Source organism: Alexandromys fortis, unplaced genomic scaffold (assembly GCF_014885135.2).
Source record: "Alexandromys fortis isolate MF-2015 unplaced genomic scaffold, M_Fortis_MF-2015_v1.1 scaffold_268, whole genome shotgun sequence".
NCBI lineage: Eukaryota > Metazoa > Chordata > Mammalia > Rodentia > Cricetidae > Alexandromys > Alexandromys fortis.
In genome coordinates, this window is record NW_026068141.1 from 531177 (window position 1) to 547877 (window position 16701).

General features: G+C 43.4%; 1 protein-coding gene across 1 annotated transcript; it reads right to left on the bottom strand.

The window, feature by feature from the left end:
* Nucleotides 1–938: 938 nt before the first annotated feature.
* On the bottom strand, nucleotides 939–10323 carry LOC126491262 (N-acetyllactosaminide alpha-1,3-galactosyltransferase-like 1). Its single transcript, XM_050126822.1, has 4 exons — nucleotides 10310–10323; nucleotides 7026–7073; nucleotides 1947–2084; nucleotides 939–1596 (listed from the first exon to the last, which is right to left on the bottom strand). Exons 1-4 carry the CDS (start codon nucleotides 10321–10323, stop codon nucleotides 939–941), a joined length of 858 nt encoding a protein of 285 aa, XP_049982779.1.
* Nucleotides 10324–16701: the final 6378 nt, after the last annotated feature.

Sequence of the window (16701 nt, forward strand, 5' to 3'; positions counted from 1 at the left end):
GTCTACAGCCGTTCTGTGACGCAGTCGAGATGACAAGATGACGGCACTGCCCATGCCTACAGCCGCACCGTGACCCAGGCGAGATGACAGCACTGTCCCCAGAGATGGCTTCCTCCCTTCCTGAGTCACAACATTTTAGTCATGTCTTTTTATGAATTTTTTAACTTGTGAAAGAAATATTCATGGATAATCTTATCTGTTTGTTAGACTATAGGCTCCTTGGGGACCATGCAAAGTTTATTCTACCACACTTTTGTATCTTTAAAAACCATGAACTCTAGGCTGAAGATGCTCAGTGGTTAGAGCACTTACCACTCCGTCAGAGGACCCACATGGCGGCTCACCACTGACCGTTAAGTAGTTTCAGGGAACCCGAAGCCTTCTTTTGACCTCAGAAGGCATTAGGCAGGCCCATAGCGTACAGACGTACACACAGGCAACACATCCATATACATAGAATAATATATAAAAATTTCAAAAAATACACTCAGAATCACTAGCAATAGAAGCAAGATCCACGGTAGGATGTCTTCAGTTCACCTGAGTTTACTCAACCCTAGGCAGACTGAATACCAACCAAGGAGAGATCAGCCATAAGGAATGCACATCACAACAACAGCAACAACAAGACAAGCTTCCTTAATGTGCATCTATTTGACATATGTATGATTTTTTCATAAAAAAATCTTTTTTTCAAAAAAAAGTCTATACCGCCAAAAATGATTCTCATGGTTTTTATAGCACATATATAAAACATTACATCATGTAAGTAATACTTGTCCACTTATTTTTACTCAGATGAAATAGAATTATAATTTCAAAGACAGATAATTTACTCTGGAAGATTATGCAATTTTGTAAGTGTCCCAGGTTTTAAACTTGACGGATTCTTGTTATTTATTTGTGAATTCATAAACTATGACACAACATCAAGTGATTCATGGTCGCCATGCTATCTTAATGCGCTTGATTTGAGGAGGAGTTTTAAGTTTTGGATTCCAGTTGTACTCTGGAGATAACACCCTAGTGGGTTTATTGATTAAGAAATATTTGTTTAGGTGGCTTTCGTAGGTGCTGTCAAGTTTCTTTGTGCTGTCATCTGTGATTCCCTTCAGATACTCTTGGATGAAAGCTAGAACATTCTTGGGTGTGCCACCAATAATGGCACTGTGGTAATAGAAGTCTCCCTTCCCAAAGGGGATAAAAGCTGCTGACTTAACTCTTCTCTCATACGGGAACTCTCTGGGGTTTTTTAAATACCACCATGAATGGAGTTGAGCTACAGATTTGCCCAGAGTTTCAACTCCAAAATCTTTTTTGAAGATTTGGTTCACAGCCATAGTGAAGAGAAAGTTGACCTCATATTGGATGTCCTGTGTGATTTTATCTCTCATGTTCTTCATGCTTCGAAGAGTATGGTCTTGATTGTAATCTTCATCAGGCAGCCTCAATGTTTTAAATGACCGAAGAGGACCCAGCTCTACGTAAGGTATATCATAGATGTTATCAGTGGAGATGTAAAAAATAACGTTGTAGCCAACCATGAAGTACTTATCAGCAGATTTTAGGAAGTGTCTCAGGTACTGTCTTGTAAGGCTATGCAAAATGAAGAGAAAGACAGTTTTACTGGAGTTCACCAGATGTGTGTCATTGATACCAAGAAGATAGAGAGAGAGAGGTTGTCCCTGCACCTTCAGCTGCATGGGTTAGTGAAAGAAAATATAGTAAGCTTGGGAACCTGAGAAAAGAGTTTGTTATGAAGAAAAGGAAAGAGGGTTGCTAATGGGGAAGAAACAGCAGCGACAACAAACCCACTGTCCACAGCTACACAGGGCAGTCAGCAGTAATGCCAGGTTCATAGGAAGTAGTGCTTAATATAGAGACAGTCTGCGGCTGCTCATCCTTATTTCTCCAAAATGGGAAGAGCAAATACCAGTAGTGCGTACTTTCCAGTAGCAAGGACAGCCAAGCCTATGGTAATGTTCAGTCGCTTATAATACTTGTCTAGAACTTGTCTATCGTAAGTTCCTTCCCATATGACCGGAGCGAGCCAACCAGTTGTTGCTATAACATCAGGACGTTTTCTGTTGAACAAAAAAGAACAAAAATCCCATCTGAAATGATGAGAGTGATAATAGCTAATGCTTATAAAGTTTCTACTATGCTTTTACCTCCTGGTTTTCACCTTCCCTTCCCCCCAGGAAGATCTAGAGTATCCCCCTGTGGATCTGGGGAGATGGCTCATGAAGTGCCATGAAAGCATGAGGACCTGGATGTGGGTCCCTAGAACCTATGTCAAAAAATCTGGGCATGGTGCACACCTAGAGGTAGAGACAGGGGGATCACCCAGCCTCGCCCTCGGTGACTTCCATGTTCAGTGAGAAACTATACAAAGATACAATCTGCCAATCCTTACTTGCATATTAATAATAGTTACAAAAATCCCATAACAAAAAATTCTTTAAAAGGATACCACTACCATTTTAAGGATATTTTAACTTATTTATTTATTTATTTATTTATTTATTTATTTATTTATAGTTATTTTTAAGTCTTCTGATACCAAAAATTTATAGGCATACACTTATATTCAGATCAAACTTGAAAATACACTTTAAAACTAACCTACTGGAGTACTTGCCTAGCATGTGCTTGGGTTAGATCACCACTTGGCAGATGGAGGCAAGGGGATCAGGAGTTCAGGGTCATCTTCAGCTACGTCGTGAGTTCGAGGCCAGTGCAGGCTACATGAGATTCCTTTGAACAACAAAGCAAAACAAATAAAAAACTGATTGAAGGCATTTTTGTCACAGTGATGAGACATGAGTTAAGTATGACATCTATGCAGATAACATCTGTGCTGGACATGGGTTACACATGTCCATTGCGGTTTTTTTTTTTAATCTTTGGTTCTATCTCATTTTGTTTTTTGGTAGTGTTGGTGTTTAAACCTAGAACTCCATGCATACGAGGCAAGTGTTCTACTACGGCATTTCCAAAGTACACCACTACTATTTTAAAGATTCTTTACCTTAAGTATTTATTTATATAGGATATATAAATATAACCCATTTATATAGGATATGTAAATAGAACCCATTTGAGAAGATGAAAAGATTTCAAGATTATTGTTTTTCTCAATAAATCAGATTATTATTATTATCTAGAATGAAAGGGGAAGATTTTCTTAAAGACCCATGCTTAGCATGGGTGGTAGCTCAGTGGGAAAGTCTTGTGGTACAAACACGAGGTCCTGCATTTCAACTCCCAGGACCCATGCGGAGAACTGGACACTGGCTGAAGGGAGGGCTCAAGAGTGCTGCTCTTGCCGAGGGACACTGGATGAGTTTCCACCACCCACATATGGTAGCTCCCAATCATCTGTAGCTCCAGTTCCAGGAGCACACATAAACTCATGCAGGCAAGCTCATGTGTAGTGTGCGTGTGTGTTTTAAGCTGGGCATTATGGTGCATGCCTTTACCCAGCAGCGAGGTGAGAGTCAGGAGGACCCTGAGGGTGGAAGGGCTAGCCAGGCTAGCCAAGTTCAGTGAGAAAACCTGTCTCAAAAAGGTGGATGACGATACAGGAGGACATCCAGTGTCTCTCCATTCCTGTGGCTGGGGCCACTCTGTGCACACATTCACTAAGGTAGCACCAGGGTTGACTAGCCTACACACACATGCCTACCTATGAGCGTGTGTGTGTGTGTGTGTGTGTGTGTGTGTGTGTGTGTGCGCGCACACACACACACACACACACAAATTCAGGGGCTGAGAGTGTATCCTGCTCTTGCAGAACACTCAAATTTGGTTACTGGAACCCATGTGGAGCTGCTGAGGATTGCCTGTAACTCCATCTCCAGAGGATCCAACAGGCCTTCTATTCTTCTGCAAGTATGCACACTCACATGCACACACACACACACGTGCGCGTGCACATACACACAATTAAAATGACAATGACGTCTTAACATTTTAAAAGATGACATTGTTTAACAAAACATAAACCAAGAGGAAAAGGTGAAGCTTTCATATTTAAGAGTCCTTAAACACAAAACTTTGAGAGGAGAGGCTGCTGGCCAGAGCTGTGCTGTTCAAGGCAGCTTGGTGGCTTGTGAGCGACACAAGAGTCCTCTGCATGCCCTCAAGACACCTGCGCTAGTCAACCCTGGTGCTGCCTTAGTGAATGTGTGCACAGAGGGCCCCAGCCACAGCAACGGGGATAATGCATGGTTAAACAGTGTGGCCACCCCGTAGTGAGGACAACGAGGCGGGCACTGAGTGTCCGACGTCATACACATCTCCTAACCTTTAGCAGTGAATTTTGTGGGGAAGTGTGGTGATGGTTGGCTCATTCCCATCACAACCTCTGTCCGCACTGTGTCTGTCTGTCCAGAAGTAGGTAGCCTACCAGAGAGTAGGAGAGTACACGGAAGTCTTCCTTTCAGTGCAAGCTGAGAGCTACTTCGCTCTGAGGTTGAGGTATTGCCCCTAGAATGTTCTCGATGAGTGAGCCGTTCTTTCAAATGCCGTGTTTCCCACAGCTGAAGTGCACAGTCCTTGCGGGCAGGTGGATATAGGAAAGTGTCTGCCTCTTGGTTATGTAGGTAATTCATTTATAGAATGTGGACTCTCTATGTTTGTAGCACTTATGATCTTAGATTCCATGGGTTGGGAAATCCTAGTTCACAAGGAAGGAATCCCTTCTTCAGGGAATAAAGACATGGTCCTATAAAACCACTTACAGGTTTTCAAGTTTTCTTAACTGTTGAGTTAAGAGGTAAAAATGTCATTAATATCCTGACTGAACAAATAATCCTCATTACCAAGGAAATACAAACTGCTACTGCAAAAATGACAGCAAGGATAAGTGCCATCCACAGAACACAGCGAACTTCACTGGGATTCTCTCTACTATTCTCATATCCAGTGAGAATTAATGATTCTACGGGCAACTGTGGCACCTCAACATGGCTGCGCCACCGAGGGCTCAGGGTCGCCGGGAGAGGAGGCGTCAGGACAGTGAGCAGCAGCTGTCAGGAGAGGGTGAGGAAGCCTGATTGTCATCTGCTTCTGTTTATTATCCGTCTCCCTAACGGCTGCTCCTCTTCCTCTGCTGCTTTGTAGGATGAGCATTGGTGATGACTAATGAGACTGCATTGTCATCATCCTGTGATGATGCAATCGGTGGGACTTTATCTTTACCCTGTTTGGGGACATGAGCTTTTTCATACGAGAGAAACGACACCGGTTTGTAGACGGACAGGCTTGTGCTAGCTGTTTTCCATTTATTATGGTTTTTATCCATCCTCATCCCTTCTCTGCTCTGGGAGGCGATTGATTTACCCAGAGTCCTTTGATCTGGGACTTCTAGTAGGTTCTACAAATGAGAGGACCAATGAAGGACCAGAAGGCAGAAAGGGTGAGAGGCCAGGTCCCCTATCTTCCGGTTTTCTTGGACAGCCATGTCCCTCTGTGATTACTGCTTGGGACAGCTCCTCTTCTACAGTTCTGGCAATCCCTGATCTCCTCCCCTTGCTCATCTAGGCCTGGGTGTGGACACAGTCAAGAATGAAATATTTGATATTACAAAACTAATGTTAAGTAAATACATAAAATAAGTAAAACGTTATTAGTATTTACCCATTCCACCCACTATAGATTGGAAAATAAACGGTATATTAATTCAACGTCATTGGGTAACCTAAATCAAAATTTAAATTTGTATCCTTTAGTTACTTATTTTTATTTTCTAAGTGTGAGTGTTTTGTCTACATGTATATATGAGTAACACATGCATGCTTAGAACCCTAAAAAGGGGCATGGGTCCCTGGAACTGGAGTTACATGTGGCTGTGAGCAGCATGCAGGTGCTGGGGCTCAGTCCCAGGCCTCTGCAAGAGCAAGAAGCACTGATAATGCTGGGTTGTCACTGCAGCCCCTAGTTAGCTGTTCTTATTCTGTTTTCGTATGTGTGTGATGTGTATGCATGTTTACACGTATGTGGGTGTATGTCTGTGTATGTGCATGTAGAGGCTAGAGATGGACAAGGGTGTCTTCCTCAGCTACCTCCACCTTATGTGTTGAGTCTGTCTCTTACTTGAATCTAGAGCTTACCAATTAGGTGAGATTAGCTAGCCAGCTTTCTCCGGGGATCCCCATCTTCACTTTCTGAGCACAGGGGCAAAAGGCTAGCCACCATAAACACCCGATGTTTGTGCGAATGCTGGAGAGCCAAACACTGGTCCTCACGCGTATGCAGCATCCACTTAACCGCACAGAACCAACTTCCCAGGCTCTGAGCTTTTAAAACAGTGAGTGACTCCATGTGAGAAACCCACACTCTTCCATCACACACACACACGCACACACACGCACACACACACGCACGCGCACGCACGCGCACACACCCGCACACACGCGTGTACGCACACACGTACACACGCACGCACACATGCACGCACGCTAACATGCACATATTTGTTGGCCTATAATAGCCCCTAGATGGCAAATATCACAGAATGTCAGTGAAATGCATAAATGCATTACAAACATTCTATAAACATGTTTATACTATATAAACATAACATTACACAGTCGTTATAAGAGAATCATGGTCTCCCCAGAGTGTAAATGCCAAAGGAGGGTAGTAGGGAGAATTGACACTAGCAAAACAATATATATACATACAGGGAATGTCACGTTGAAATCTACTTATTTATATAATTAATTTGCTAATTATGGGGGTAATAAATTAAAATTTAGAGGAGTCAATATTGGCATCTTTTGGTTGTACCTCAAGATGTTTTCTCCCAAATAGTACCAGGAATGTTAAGCGAGATTGAATATGACAACTTCCTCAACAGCATTATTTTTGAAAAGTAGACTATAAACAGATAAAAAAAATCTTAAAAGTAAAAAGTCTTAGAAACAAATGAGACTTGATGCTAGTGTTTCGAGTACCTACAGTTTGATAACAGAATAGCATTTTCTTCAAATTGAATTTCATTATTGTTTTGTTCTTACTTTGGATTAAACCAGGCTGAGAGCTGAGGTTCTTCCAAAAGATCATTCCTAGGTACAAAGAGAGACTCAGGAGTCAGTTCTCTGATGTGACAAAAGCAGTTTGGTGCAAAGAAACAAATAAGAAATCTTATCAATAGCATCAAATGGAGACAACTCAGTGGGAGGGCTCAGCAGCAGGGTGGGGGGTAGAAACCACTCAGTGGGAGGGCTCAGCAGCAGGGTGGGGGGGGGTAGAAACCACTCAGTGGGTGGGCTCAGCAGCAGGGTGGGCTCAGCAACAGGGTGGAGAGGACAAAGAAAAGACCCAGCAAATTTTAAGTCAGGGTAACAGAAATTACTCAGCTTGAACAACAGAGACAAAAACTAAAAGCAAAAGAGAAAAGTGAAGAGATGGAGTGGGCCATAACAAAAGGCAACACTTGTGTGACTGAAGTCTCAAGGGGAGAGGAAAGGGAGATGGAACCAAAAGAGGGGCGCTGAGTTTTCCGTCAACTTGACAACGGCCAGAACCATTATAAGAAAGCCAGCTGAGGGCTGGAGAGATGGCTCAGAGGTTAAGAGCACTGGCTGCTCTTCCAAAGGTCCTGAGTTCAATTCCCAGCAACCACATGGTGGCTCACAGCCATCTGTAATGAGGTCTGGTGCCCTCTTCTGGCCTGCAGACATACAGACAGAATATTGTATACATAGTAAATAAATATTAAAAAAAAAAAAAAAAAGAAAGAAAGCCAGCTGAGTAAGCCCTGGGGGGCAAGCCAGTAAGTAGCTCCCTCAGTGGCCTCTGCATTGGCTCCTCCAGGTTCCTGCCCTGATTGAGTTCCTGCCCTGACATCCTTCAGGGATGAACAGTAATGTCGAAGTGTGAGCCAAATAAACCCTTACCTCTTCAAGTCACTTTCGGTCACGGTGTTTCATCATAGCAATAGTAATTAAAAAAAAAAAAGACTGAAATCTCCCCAAGTACGGCAAAAGAGAAACAGATTTAAGAATCTAATTGAGGGGGCTGGAGAGATGGCTCAGTGGTTAAGAGCATTGCCTGCTTTTCCAAAGGTCCGGAGTTCAATTCCCAGCAACCACATGGTGGCTCACAACCATCTGTAAAGAGGTCTGGCGCCCTCTTCTGGCCTTCAGGCATACACACAGACAGAATATTGTATACATGATAAATAAATAAATATTTTTAAAAAAAAGAATCTAATTGAACTGAAAACTAAGGAAAAATATCTTGAAAGAAGGCAGAGAGAAATGACCCTTCACCTAGCGAAGAAAAAAATTCAGGAAGTGAATTTCTCATTAGGAACCACAGAGGCCAAGAGGAAATGGCACAATATTTTCCAAGTTACTTATGAAAAAGAGCTAGTTAATTAAAACGTCTCTGACAAACTTTGATGTGTTCATGTAGGAAATATGTATCAGTCAACAGGTGTAGACTGCTGGCAAACAGCCCACTTGGATTTCAAGGGCACCATGCTGGGTGACAGAAGCTTTGATCAGTAGAGCATGTCTTTTGTGATTCTGTTTATAAAACTGTGGGAGCCCACATGTGACTCAGTTTCCATCTGGAGTCATTTCTGACTTAAAGAAGTCATTTGAGTTCAAGCTTGCTTGCTCTACTTTTTCCAATAACCCTGAGGGCTGTGAGAGACTTCTGATTTAGCCCGTGAGAAAAGAACACTCCATCTAGTAGACAGTACACTGCTGAAGACAAACCTCGGGAACCTCAAGATAGAGAGCAAGGCTGCGTCCGAGCAGAAAGCACATGTTGGAGAGGAGGCCGCTCGCTCAAGGACAGGAATGGTCCTGTGGTTAGACACTGACTGACTGTGCTGTGCTTTGTTCTGCTTTTCCATATAAGCAAGTTCCTAAATAAACTCGGGGCTCTTGGCTGTTTGATGACCAGATGACCTCCCGATTCATCCTGTCTTCTGTTCCTTTCCCCTGACTTTCCTCTGGGCTCGAGGATGCCCTTTTCCAGGAACCCTACCTGACTTTGTAGGAGCGGCTCCTTCATAAAACTCTCCAAATGACAAACTGTTGGAGACGGGAAAATGATTAGCAGTGGGACCGGGGTTAAGCAGGCTCTGGAGCAGGAGATTCGTGAGATGGGAGAGAGGTGTATCTTGACTGATGCTGTGGGTGTGTGAATCTCTACACATGATAAAAAGGCACAACTGTATATGCACCTTGTCTTAGCGCCCATTTCCACTGGCACTCATGGGATGAAGGTCAGGAGAAAGAAACACGTGATTTCTATGAGACTGCCTGTGAGCCAGAGTTACTCTAATAAAGTAGAAGATCATAAAGACCATCCTGTTATTTTCAGAGTCCTCTTTAGCCAGAGATATTTCATCATATGATTTTCCAGGAAGGCACTCTTCCAACATCCACATTAGATTTGCCCAAATTCAGTAAAATGTGTCTGACAGAGAAGTCTGGTTTTGTTTTTGTTTTGTTTTGATTTTATATCAAGTTAACTAAATATATTTTTAAGCAACATGGTCTTGAGATTACTTTTTCTATTTTTCTTTTATTGCAAATAAATTTTAGGCAGGGTAGTGATGGTGTTCACTTTCAATCTCAGCACTTGGGAGGCAGAGGCAGGCAGATATCTGAGCTCAAGTCCACCCTGGTCTACAGAGCAAGTTCCAAGATACATAGAGAAACCCTGTCTGGAAAAACCAAAGCCAACCAAACAAACAAACCAAAAACACCCCAAAAAAGTAAATAGATTTCCCCCCCATACAGTATGTTCTCATTACAGTTCCCGTCCCCCAACTCCTCTGAGTTCCTCCCCAAGTCCCCTCTCATCTGGATTGGCACCCTTTTGGTCTCTGTTTAGAAAACAAACAGGCCCCTAAACAATAATAATAAGATAAAGCAGAAACAAACAAACCAGAATAGCACAAGACAAGCAGACAAAAGGAAAAACCAACCAAGAAAAAGCACAGGAAATACATTTAGACACAGACACTTTTGCACACACAGCGACCTCAGAAAAACACAAAATTGCAAGCCTTGACATATATGCAAAGACCCTGTAAGGTATAAGAAGGAATCCACCCTTGGGAGAGTAGACTTCCCAGTCGTGGGCTCTGACAGGGTCGTGAATGGTAGGAATCAAGCAGGGTGCTGTGACCTTCTAGAGAAGCCAAAGGCAAATGCTGGACTGGACAGGGTTGCTTAAATTTAAGTCTGTGGCAAAGGCGCTCTTCTCTGTTGAGCATTTCCGCTAGAAACTGCTTTTCCCTCCGCAGTTCTTAGAATAGTTGCAGACAGACACTTACCAGCAGACGTACATCTTCTGCAGGTGATCCTTTACTCTTTAAGGAAAAAAAAAAGCCAAATTAGTTTTAAATTGGAAAAATGTTTCTAAAGAATGAAAATGGCAAAAGAAAAAGCCCTCTATATTTGAAATTCCTCCTCCCACCTGTTTGTACACATTAAACATGCACTCTATGCCAGACTTAAGGTTGCAGAAATGAAATCCATAGCAAACACAGGCATGCTAGTAGCTTGTGGGGCAGTACTGTCTTTAAAAGGACAACATTAAGACTAGATGCCTGGCTGTGATCTCCTTCGTTGAAATACAATAACTGCTAGTATCCTGGCACCCCGTGGGGACCTGGCACAGTCACCCCTTTGTATGGCAAGCAGGTCTCAATTTGTACACAGGTGCAAAGGTCCCTTTAAGAGATAAGCTCCGCCCACTCCTAAACTCTTTCTTCCCACCTAGGCCAGCAGGCCTCAGCCTCCCTCTCTCCTTCCTCTCTCCCTCTCTGTCTCTGTGTCTTTCCCTCCCTCCACCTCCCCTTCCAATACCCTCTTCTTAACAAACTCTACTCTCGGCAAGGTGTATTCTGTCACCCCCTGCGTCCCTCTCCCCACCCACCAATGCCCCAACTTTCACTGTATTTAAACGATAACTCTGGAGGGCAAATGAATGGAGCTTAGGGTGCCAAAGCAATAGGGTTGACTTTAAAGACATCCCTCTCCCTCATGCAGCTGCTTTCCAGACAGCCTTGGTATCCTTGTGCCCCTTAAACTATGGACAGTAGGTCCGGAGGAGATGCGAATTTACGTTTTTCTGTGTGAGGGGATGTTATACATTTCTCTAGTACGACCTTGTTCCTCTAGCAAGCTGCTATTTTAGTCTTATCCACAATGATCAGAACTTTGATTTTTTTTCTTAAAATATTTAAACTAGCAGCCACTGTAAAAGGTGTTTCTGTGTAACGGACTGAGGAGGCAGACTCACAGAGATGCAGAGACTGAACTGAATTCCAAGCTAATGTAAAGTTAACAGAGTATGTAGGTTTGTCTTTGTTTTTTTTTTTTTTTTCTTTTTTCTTTTTGTTTTTCAAGACAGGGTTTTTCCTGTGTGGCCCTAGTTGTCCTAGAACTAGCTCTGTAGACCAAGCTGGCCTCAGACTCACAGAGATCTGCCTGCCTCGAGTGCTGGGATTAAAGTTGTGCGCCACCATGCCCAGCTCAGAGAATGTTTCCATAAGCGAGTGGCTTGAGAGTAAAGGATGAGAGCTGGCCCAGCGGTTAAGGGCACTTTCCCAGGACCTGGTGGCTCACAACCTTCTGTAACTCCTGTGGCAAGGGGATCTAGATATTTCTTCGGGCCTCCCATGCCACTATGTGCAGGCACTCACACATACACATGAAACAAAATAAAACAGACAGAGCTCCCAAAGGCCCTTCATTGCCTTATCTCTTTATGGTGTTATTACCCAGTACGCAGTACCCCAGTGACCCAGACTGTAACACTCCCCTAAGGCAAGAGACTTTAAGGTACTGTGGTTACTGCTCTATACCAGCTGGAACAAGGCCTCCTAGCACCAAGAACTTGATCAGTTCTTTTTCCTCTCCTCTCCTCTCTCCTCTCTCCTCTCTCCTCTCCCCTCCCCTCCCCTCCCCTCTCCCCTCCTCACCTCTCCTCCCCTCTCCCCTCCCCTCTCCCTTCCCCTCTCCCCTCCCCTCTCCCTTCCCCTCTTCCCTCCTCCCCTCTCCTCCCCTCTCCCCTCCCCTCTCCCTTCCCCTCTTCCCTCCTCTCTCCTCTCTCCCCTCCCCTCCCTTCCCCTCCTCTCCTTCTCTCTCCCCTCTTTCTCTTCTCTTTCTCTCTTTCTCTCTCCCCTCTTTCTCCTCTCTCTCTCTGTCTCTTTCTTTCTCTTGTTTTTTTTTTTTTAAAATTATTTATTATGTATATGACATTCTGCCTTCGTGTATGCCCGCATGCTAGAGGAGGGCGCCAGATCTCAGTACAGATGGTTGTGAGCCACCATGTGGTTTCTGGGAATTGAACTCAGGACCCCTGGAAGAGTACTCAGTGCTCTTAACCACTAAGCCATCTCTCCAGCCCCTCTCTTTGGGTTTTTGAGACAGGGTTCCTCTGTGTAGCCTTGCTTTCCTGAACTCACACTGTAGATCAGGCTGACCTTGAATTCACAGAGATCTACCTGTCTCTGCTTCCTGAGTGCTGGGGTTAAAGTCATGTGCTGCCATGGCCTGGTGTTGATCAATACTCTTGAAAGTTGAAAAATTATGGAAGAATTAATGGATATGTTCACCAAAGAAAAACTGATTTCTCTTAAAGTTAACTTGGAGAGTGCCTGAACGTCCCTGGGTAAAAGCACGGCATTTTAGGTCAGCTATATCAATCATGTATTGGCTAAGATGCACCAGGGTTTCATGTTTACCTGGGGTGGTATTTAGATAACGCCAGCAAAAAAGCAAGCAAGATTAGTGACAGCATTTCTCTTTTACAATTCATTCCCTCCTAAAAAAATAAAGAATAAAAAAAGAGAAGAAAAAGAGATTTCAGTTAAAGGTTAAAAAACAAACAAACAAACAAACAAACCAAGTTTCTTTAGTGTCTTCCAATAAGTGGATTTGTAGAAATTTGGCCACCAACTTCAGTGTCTGAATCCTGATTACTGTCAAACAAAGTATATTACAAAGATAGTAAAGCCAAAAAAAAAAAAATAGGTTCAAAAGACCTCAGAACTAATCACCTCACAATATATTCGCTGTCTCCTAGGTATGTCCTCATAAGCAGGAAATGTCTAAATATTGGCACTGAGCCCTCACTGATGCACTAAGTGTGTACTGCCGGGGTATGCAAACTGGGCTTTGGCACGCATCATTCAGGAGTAGGTCTTGCCTTTTGGTACTGGAGCAACACAAAGGCTTAATTTTTTAAACATTTATTTGATGAACAAAGAGTTTTAGGTGTGTAGCTTTTAACGAACAGCCACCAGTCACACGAGCAGTGAGTGTGTGAATCATTCCTGGACTAAAAGGTAGAGTGTGAACAACAAAAAGGTATGTGTAGTGTACACACACCTTTAAACACTTGGGATGCAGAGCTGGAAGGAAGGTCTTGTGAGTCTGAGGCCAGCCTGGTTGGGCTGCATAATAAGTGCCAGGATAGCCAGGGCTATACAGAGACAGTACAGAGAGGGGGCAGGGATTTGGGATTTTTTTTTAAATATTAATCACAGTTGAAATGAAATTTTAGAAATATGGGTTGAAGAAAATATTTGACTAAAGTTTTATCTGTTTCTTTTCACCTCTTTATAATGTATCCCCTCAAATATTCAAGGAGACAAACATGACTTACATTCCTGTTGGAAAGTTCTTTTGTAGATAATATAACCCTGGGCACAACTTGAAGTGCCAACAGCCATGTGGAATGGTCACTATTTAAATTCAAGGTCAGTTGGGACAAAGTTTGTGTGAAGTAAAAGACTGTGGCTCATTTAGCCAAGTGACTTCTTGTCTAGGAGCCTGTAATGACATTATTCTCCAAAGTCAGGAATACATTGATATACCACCTATTATTGTTTGTTATGGATAATGGTCAGTAGAAAAGCTAAAGAAAGATTTGATTCAGAGTTTTAAGAAAAGGAGGGGGTGCTGTGGGACAATGGTCTGTACCCTATTACTTGTATTTTAAGTAAATGCTAATTGGCCGGTAGCCAGGCAGGAAGAAGTATATGAGGGGTGACCTGGCAGGAAGTATATGAGGGGTGACCAGGCAGGAAGTATATGAGGGGTGACCCGGCAGGAAGTATACGAGGGGTGACCTGGCAGGAAATATATGTGGGGTGATCAGGCAGGAAGTAGAGGCGGGGCAACAAGAATTCTGGGAAGAGGGGAGTCAGTATGGAGTCGTGACCCAGCCACAGAGGAAGCAATACAAGAAGGCTTCACTGATAAAGGTACCAAGCCACATGGCTAACATAGCCAAGAATAATGGGCTAGTTTAAGATATAAGAATAATGAATAAGAAGCCTGAGCTACTAGGCAAACTAGTTTATAATAATGTAGACCTCTGTGTGTTTCTTTGGGACTGAATGGCTGCGGGAACAGGGCAGGACAGAAACCTCTGCCAACAACTGTTCTGTGTAATTAGACCCACACTTGGAAATCAGGGGCAGCTATGACTTCACCGTGATGATCTAAAACCTCCTGCCCTCCTTTCTTTACCGTCACTTTACCTTTAGTTTTGATCATGTAAAGAGGAACGGTAGAAAAACCAAAACCCCGAGTGAGGTACTGAGTGATCGCTCCTGTTGCCGCCCTTCTCCTCCTGGTGATGTCACCAGGTTCTTTTGATGATGGGAGCATTAGAAGTTGCTGTCACAATGACACCCGAGGTAACATGTTGTCCTTTGACTACTAAAAATAGAACCTTGTCTCATCTGAAAAACTTAGGAGGTTTTTTAAAAGAATTCTGATTTGAATTTCCTTTGCTGTTTTTCTTGCCTTTCTTTAGAAATGATTTTTACTTAAGGACATGCATTTTGAATGATGTGTGTGAATGGAAGACATGGTTTTCGACATTGTCATCTAAGGCAGAGCTGTTTCCACCTCATTGTATTTCAGGATGTTTCGTGGTGCTTACTTTCATGACTGTAGAAATAACGCAGTTTCAGGTCACTAAGGAGCAAGAAAGCACAAGGAAAAGATGGTAAATGCAGTGATGCTATTACACTCACCGAGACAGCCATATGTAATTTGAGACGACAAGGACCTTTATTTTCCCCTCACCTTTAAAACCAATCTTGCTTTTGTCCCTGAGATACAAGTATATGTATGCATATGTGCACATGCTAAATAATTCCAATAGAAAAAAGGAGATTTGACTCGCACTGAGTCGTTCTGCTTAGCACCCGACCTTCTTCCTCAGTACCAGACACTGATATGGGCTTCATGTGGTTTGTTCTAATATTTTCTCGTTGTCCATACAGGCACGTATGTTTTAAACACACGGCTTCTTTTATTCAATAGAGGACTACAAGTGTCAGCATGTGAAACACACGCTGCTCCTTTCACTTTCTCATCCCAGTACACCTGCTTCAGACACATCTCATTCCTTCCTATGAGTAAGGCATTTTTTATTCACAAATAGAATTATGTCTTGGCTTTCAATCGCCAGACATCCTGCCTGCCGTGCTGGAGTAACTGCTCTCTGCTACTTTGTCACATGAACCCACAGAGCGAGCTCCTGGAGTTTATATGCGAGATAGAGTCCGTCATCTTGGGGACCAACCTTAGCCTGGAAACCCCTTCTTTTAAATACCCAGATCCTGAATAGTGTAGCTCTTAATATTATTTTACTAAAACTGAGCTCTGGATATTTCTTTTCTCTGTGTTAAAAGGTAGATGTGGGCTGTTGAGACAGACTAAGGGCTAAAAATGCTTGCCACAGCTTGGCAGCCTGAGTTTTCATCCTCAAACTCACTGTGGAGGGAGAGAACAGGCTCCTACACACGTACATGGCATTGCATGCATTCTCTGCCTCTGTGTCTCTCTCCTCTTCCCCCCTCTTTTCTCTCTCCTCTCTCTCTCCCTCTCCTCTCTCTCTCTCTCCCTCCTCCCTCTCTCTCTCTCTCTCTCTCTCTCTCTCTCTCTCTCTCTCTCTCTCTCTCTCTCTCTCACACACACACACACACACACACAAAACAAACAAATAATAAATATCCGATGTCGGGGTCTCCTCACCTCTGTCCTCTCTCCTCTCCACATTTACTGACAAACTCCAGAAGCTGAGGCAGAGCACAGCATCTCCGTGCCCTTTTCTCACTGTGACTTCTCCTTGCAGGCAAGTTCTTTCCAGGCAGACAGCTCAGCCTCAGCACCTGTCTCGTCCCTACAGCAGAGGCCATGACATTGCTGCCAGAGTATGCACATATCCTCATTCCAAGTGTGCTATTTTCAGGGATCTCAATACATCCTTTAACCTATTAGCCACTTTTGGGGCATACCCCATTTATCAAAGGTCACTCCATTCTGCATCACATAAAGATGTCCACTCTGGAATCCCCCGTCAGGACACTCCTCCTCAGCCTCAACTGCATGTCGTATTACCCATAGCAGGGTCTATATAGTAGCCACAATAGCAAGAAGGCCTCCCACCGCATACCAATGCCCCATGGAAGTGTTCCTTCAGAACAGTCCCTGAAGACACTCCAACATCAGACCGTTCAGCCTCAGCTGCATGCGTTAACCATTGTAATGGGCCATACAACTGCACCTACAAGACTCATCTTTGGTTCTGTTGTTTCTATGAAGGTACCAAGTGTTACAAGGCTTTTCCTGGGAAGTGTGCTTATAATTCATCCCAGATAAAGGAAATAGCAATAGATTAAAGAAATTATTCTATTCC

Excerpts from the sequence above, each read along its gene's own strand:
- LOC126491262 (XM_050126822.1), bottom strand. Across the intron at positions 2,085-7,025 it reads TCAGCCTGGTTTAATCCAAA|AAAACGTCCTGATGTTATAG; the intron begins GTAAGAACAAAA and ends TTTGTTCAACAG. Across the intron at positions 1,597-1,946 it reads GCTGTCCTTGCTACTGGAAA|CCTTACAAGACAGTACCTGA; the intron begins GTACGCACTACT and ends CATTTTGCATAG.